The following is a 6,448-nucleotide window of genomic DNA, read 5'->3' on the forward strand; positions in this document are numbered from 1 at the left end:
AAGAATACATATATGATTCACCCACCAATGCTATTAAGATTTGTTATAAATAGGAAGACAATGTTGATAGCAGTTGATTTTTGTTTAGGTAAAAGGGACCATAGTTTGGCTTTAGAAAAACACACAATTTCTCTTCTGCCCAGAACTTCACCAAAACCCAATTTATAATGGTGTTTGCAGAGGTCCATTTTTTTAGTAGTTAAGAAAAGGTAGTCGAATAAAATGAAAGTGTGGTCGAGTTTCATGCAATATTAAATCCGAAATAAAGTAAACCGATTTTCCATAGAATTGATTAATTAGTCTACAGAGTTTTGTATAAAATTTGTCTAAAATAAATATAAATATAGTTTATGAATTTTGAAATGTGGTGGAAGGTTGGAATTTGAAAAGTCGATCCACGCGAGTGAGCATGGGAGTGCGTGAGTCACACCTTTCCGCCAAACTAAATAATCAAACCCGTGCTTGCCAGCTATTACACCTCTCTGTCTCAAAGCATTGAAAACAATATTGTTGTATTATTATTAATAAAACAGGGGAAGAAAAATTCCTAGAAAAATAATAAAAAAAATGATAGAAAGAAGAAGTTAAAAATAGAAAAAGAAGAAGAGAGAGAAAGAGGGGAGGGCTATTTTTGTCCTGGGAATGAACGAAGGTGATCCAAAAATAAAAAAAAAAGCCCCTCGAAAACGCGATCATGGGTGGCAGAAACGGAAGCACAGCAAGAACCAATCCCAACCTTTCGGTTCTCCCACAAATAAAATAGTTAACAAAACCCACTATTTCTTGCTTCCAATCCCTCTCACGCCTTTTCCCTGCTTCTAACTTTCTCTCTCTTTCTCTTTCTCTCTCATCCCTAACCAGATCCCGCAATGGCCAGCGCTCCCTCTCCACGCGAAGAGTTCGTGTACATGGCCAAGCTGGCGGAGCAAGCCGAGCGCTACGAGGAGATGGTGGAGTTCATGGAGAAGGTCTCGGCCGCCGCTGAGAACGAGGAACTCACGGTCGAGGAGCGCAACCTCCTCTCTGTTGCCTACAAGAACGTCATCGGCGCCAGACGCGCTTCCTGGCGCATCATCTCCTCCATCGAGCAGAAGGAGGAGAGCCGAGGCAACGAGGACCACGTCTCCGTCATCCGCGACTACCGATCCAAGATCGAGAGCGAACTCTCCAACATCTGCGACGGAATCCTCAAGCTCCTCGACTCGCGCCTTGTTCCCTCCGCCGCCTCCGGCGACTCCAAGGTCTTTTACCTCAAAATGAAGGGCGACTACCACAGGTACCTCGCTGAGTTCAAGACCGGTGGCGACCGCAAAGAGGCCGCCGAGAGCACGCTCTCCGCCTATAAATCTGCTCAGGTTTTCGATTTTTTTTATATTTTAATTTTCTCGTTGCAGATCTGTTTGCTTTACTCGCCAGATTCGTGATTTGATTGATTGTGAGTAAATTATTCGATTACGCGCGCGTGGATACTCAAGCTCGCTCCATTTGGTCAATTTAGGTTAGAATATTGGAATCTAATACGGTAAAAGGGACTTTCTGTAGCGAAGCAGGTTGAAATTCCGCAATCACTTGTTTAAGATTTTTGAATATTAGATTGTTAAGTGATTTTATGTTCGTGTTTGATCTACGACTCGAAACATGTAATTTTGTGTTTCAAATCCTAGCTCAGAATTGTGGAATCTTTACGGTAACAGGCAATCTTGGAACCGGTGTTGAAATTTGGAAATTACTTTTTTGAAAATAAAAATTATAAATCATTGAATAGTTTTTTCTGGCGGCTTTGATCTACTTTTCAAAGCCTTTGGTTCTCCGTTGCAAATTTTAGTAGAAGATGGTGGATTCTCTATGGTAACAGTGGTTGTGGAAACGAAGGAATTGAATTTCAGAAATTACTTGTCCAAAACTGTTAATCTTAAGTAATTGACTAATTTTTTGCGTGCGTGGTTGATTTACAGTTACTTCCATATTGTAACGTGAAATAGTGAAATTGATTTGTAGCGTTTTAAAACTGAAAATTATCTTTTGCATGAATGGTTTGCTTGATTTGATTGCGAAGTGTATATTCAGCTTTTTTGTTTATTCTGATATTTTGGTTTAACTGTATCGTGTCTACAGGACATTGCAAATTCTGAGCTGCCTCCGACCCACCCTATTAGGCTGGGTCTTGCTCTGAACTTCTCTGTGTTTTACTATGAGATTCTTAATTCTCCTGATCGAGCTTGCAGCCTTGCCAAACAGGTTAGTGTTAAGAGAAACTTGTCTCTTTTTATAATAAATGGCTATTGGATTAAATTACAGTATTTTTGCGGTAAAAACAAAACTATTGCTGTGAAATATTCGAAGTTATTGTCTCTTTTTATAATAAATGATTATTCGATTACATTACAGTATTTTTGCGGTAAAAACGAAATTATGGCTGTGAAATATTCGAAGTTAGCTGTTCATGAATTGAAATAATATTCATTTCATTGCAACAACAGCATACCCTAGTCTCAGTAATGTTTAAGTAACCTTGATGTTAGGTTCTGATGACTAAATGAAATTGCAAAATGATAAAGGATCGTAACCCGTGATCTTGGGTAGGCCTTCTGTTTTAAAACGGTATGTGATCGTGAAGATTTCTGTTAATTTTGATATACACCAGGCTTTTGACGAGGCGATTGCTGAATTGGATACATTGGGAGAGGAGTCATACAAGGATAGCACTTTGATCATGCAACTTCTTCGTGATAACCTCACCCTCTGGACCTCTGATATGCAGGTAAGACTTTTTTGGATTTCCACCATCATTTTGTACAGAATATCGCTTTATTCTCTTCAGAGAATCAATTTATTAATTACTGTTCTTATTTTGTTGGGTTTTCAGGATGATGGTGCTGATGAAATTAAAGAAGCCGCTCCTAAAGCCGACGGCGAACAAAATTAAACACATCATACTGCTAATTAGTCATTGAACTTCCCTTCTATAATGTTTTCAAAGGGAGAAAGTGCCGATTGCGAATCTCGATGTTACTGAGATTTTAGGCATTCCATGGTCTTTGTTATGAATTGTGGATGTAGTGGGCTATTTTAGTTTGTCCTTTCCATTTGTACGCGTTTCTGAATTGCCTACTTTCTTAATGACACTGAAATTTCCATTATATGCTCGTAGAATTTCAAGATAATATTCTCTTTAGTAAACATGGTATCGCTCATTAATCTAGGATGTGAAGGTGTGACACCTTTATTTGTTTTTATTCGAAAGCCTCGTAATAATAAATTTGATGGATTTTAACGTGATTTTGTTTTGTGTGAAGATTGCCAACTTCAGTCTGTTTTAATTGTTCTTGAGAGCTATTTTTGCGCAATGCACTTGGGGTCATCTCATGGATAATGATAGATATGAGTTTGTTACATGAAAATACATTGTTATTTTCAATTGCCTGTTTGATTGGCCTGATTTTAGTGGATGTAAGGTGAAGAAACCTTGATATTCATGGGTGATGATGATCCCCGCTGTCAAGGCTTCCTGTGGAACCAAGGTGGGGTTTTGATTATTTCTCAGGTTTTTAAATGGCTGTGAACATGGCAACCCGTACCAATTGATCTGTTAATTAATGATTATGGCACTAGGCATGATTTTATAAAGGATAATATTAATACTCTGTTTGGATTTTAAAAAAGATTTTAGGAAGAGGAATATAATCAAATTTAAAAAAAGGGGATTGGAAAGTAATGCTCTTTAATGAAGAGAGATGGATTTGAAGGACAGAAAAAAAAAGAAAAAAGTAGAAAGTGAAGGTAAATGAAGAGAAAATTTATGGAAGTTTCTAAGAGATGGTTAAGTGGGATGATATAATTTTTTTTAATTGATGAAATTGTTAGATTACAATTTGGTTCGTCATTAAAATTAATTAAAACTAAAATATGATTTACTTACATAGACTTCATGTGTGATTTGTACATGGAACCTGCAACGGTCCAAGAACTCAATTGACAAAAATACGAAATATCGTGGATATATGTAAAATAGCTAAAAATTGATTTAAAAATTAAACAATATTGTAATATTATAATTAAAATTGGTAAACGTAGTGAAACTTAATAAAAATAAACTAAAATTGCGATCAAGCTTGATCACCTAATTAATATTAGACATAGCACAATATAATATGATGAAAAAAAAAGAATTAAATTAGAATAATTGGATGAAAGAAAAGACAATCATATTATCACAACTATCATTTGAGCGAGTCTTAAAGTCATCAAATCTTTGTTGTAGATGATCAATTTTTTAATAATTTTTTTTCAAAACTTGTGTTTATATTGATGTTTAAAGTATTTAATCCTTACTACAACTTCTGAATGTCATCCCAAATTTGTGAAAACATTTAAGTATTATGGGATTCAAGTGCGATATCTTCTACATGATTGTTCGATATTAGTGGGTCTTGCTCATCTTCTTCATCTTCACAACAAATTTGCTTATAAAACACAACATAATAAATCTGAATCTAAAGTATATCTATATAAGGTTTAGTGTTTTGGGTTTTGAATTATGGTCTTATTCTTAATTTTTTTTAGGTTTTGATCATTATATAACTTCTTGAAGCTTTTTAAAATAGTTTCTTTTAATATTTAAAGATGCGTCATCTTGTATTGAAACGTGTCATGTCCAGTATTTTAATGGTGTTAGTTTGTTGAGTTTAATTTTTTTTTTGTCAATGTGATAAAATCAATTTTATTCAAATTGAGATAGTTTGGTCTAAATTATTGGGTCATAATAAATTATTTCAAGGATTATATTTCACTTATTATTTATATATTCTATATTTTATATTATATTAATGAAAAGTAGGAATATTTTTATTTTTAAATGATTAATTAATTATTTTATTTATTTAGTTGTTCTTATTTTTTTACCAGTTATAAAATGATTACTATGTATAACATTAATTAATTTCTAATAATTTAAACATAAAAAAAATTGACAATATTGTATAAAACTATAACACCAAAATAAGTAAACAATGGGAAAAGATAAAAGTGAATAAAACATTTAAATTTAAACGTCTAAAATGATTAGAAAATAATTTTTTTAGTCATTAGGTTATTTGAAGTTAGGAAAATAAAGTAAGTCAAACAATTTACACGCTACTTGATTCAAATTTAAAGTGAATAAGCTAATTAATCAATTGAAATTAGTTAGGCTAAAATTTAAAGTAAAATGAACAGATTAATCAAATTAATTTGAACCAAGTTAATAAATATACTTTTAAGGTACTTTAAAAATTAAGACTATTAATTTAGACAAACTAAGAGAGTTCAGAATGAACTAATTAATCAAATTTAGGATGTAAATTACTAACATTTTTTTCTAAAAATTATGTGGGTGAGTATGTTGGCAAATCTTTTCAGACTTTGTTAATATACATTCATTTATTAAAAACTATATCTATAATTTTCTTAAAATAAAAACTCTGTAATTTAACCAATCTAGATAGATAAATAGAGTGGCTTCCTATGTGAAATTATGACCAATGCAGAGAATAGGTTAAAAAACCCAGTCATAGAGAAGAGAAAGGAATCTTTGAAATTTGTACAAAATGTCAAATTTTGACCATTAATAATTAGGAGTAAGGGCAATTAGGTCCCATTAGTGTTTTTTTTTTAAGAAAGGGCCCATTTGTTTAGAGTGATGATATGATATATCATTTAAAAAATTACTCTTATTTCATAACTTAATATATTATTATTTTAATTATATATATTTTTATTTTAATATAAATTATTAATGTATATTATTAATTTTTTAGAATAGCATTTTATGTGAGAGTATTTTATCTTATGTCAGTGCCAAACACTCGTTGTTTTATTTGTTTAAGCTTTCGTCCTAAGTGAAAACCTTCATTCAAAATTTATGAAATCAAATGCACCTTACCTATTTTTACTTTTACTTTAATTTATAACACTCAATTACTTAATTTATCATGATTTAAAACATAATTAATCTAATTCACAGTAATAGATCGATCATATGTTTATATAACATGTTTTTTTTTAATTACTCTTGCCATTATTATTTTCTACTCGTCTAATATTTGTAACTAAAGATATTTTTGTTTAAAAAATTAATGCAACAAATATTTTGAATTGTTTTAAAAAAATTGTCTTCGTAAAATACAACAGAAAAAATATTAGAAATCATGGAAGAAAGTATTAGAAATAAAGAAAAACACATTGTTATATATTTTAAATTTAGTGAAGATTTGTTCAACCAATGTCTTAAGACACTGTTCTCTCTCCCCCTATCACACTTTGTCTCAAAATTATAATAATATATTTACAATCTATATTTTTTATACCATTATAATTCTTAATATTATTATTTTAATATTTTTTAATATCATTTAATTTTAAGCTTATCCTTTATTATATATATTTATTTTAAAAGTTTATACTACTCTGG

General features: G+C 31.4%; 1 protein-coding gene across 1 annotated transcript; it reads left to right on the top strand.

Annotated features, from left to right (window-relative positions):
* Positions 1 to 531: 531 nt before the first annotated feature.
* On the top strand, positions 532 to 3,140 carry LOC137823421 (14-3-3-like protein). Its single transcript, XM_068628547.1, has 4 exons — positions 532 to 1,355; positions 2,116 to 2,238; positions 2,645 to 2,761; positions 2,867 to 3,140. The coding sequence occupies exons 1-4, from the start codon at positions 870 to 872 to the stop codon at positions 2,924 to 2,926; spliced, it is 786 nt and encodes a 261-aa protein (XP_068484648.1). The 5' UTR covers positions 532 to 869; the 3' UTR covers positions 2,927 to 3,140.
* The last annotated feature ends 3,308 nt before the right edge of the window (positions 3,141 to 6,448 follow it).

The sequence above is a fragment of the Phaseolus vulgaris genome, chromosome 8 (genome assembly GCF_000499845.2).
Source record: "Phaseolus vulgaris cultivar G19833 chromosome 8, P. vulgaris v2.0, whole genome shotgun sequence".
Classification (NCBI taxonomy): domain Eukaryota; kingdom Viridiplantae; phylum Streptophyta; class Magnoliopsida; order Fabales; family Fabaceae; genus Phaseolus; species Phaseolus vulgaris.

Bases quoted from the DNA above. Each gene is read 5' to 3' on its own strand.
- LOC137823421 (XM_068628547.1), top strand. From the start codon at position 870: ATGGCCAGCGCTCCCTCTCCACGCGAAGAGTTCGTGTACATGGCCAAG. The intron at 2,239-2,644 runs GTTAGTGTTAAG...GATATACACCAG, and splicing joins CTTGCAGCCTTGCCAAACAG to GCTTTTGACGAGGCGATTGC. The intron at 2,762-2,866 runs GTAAGACTTTTT...TTGGGTTTTCAG, and splicing joins TCTGGACCTCTGATATGCAG to GATGATGGTGCTGATGAAAT.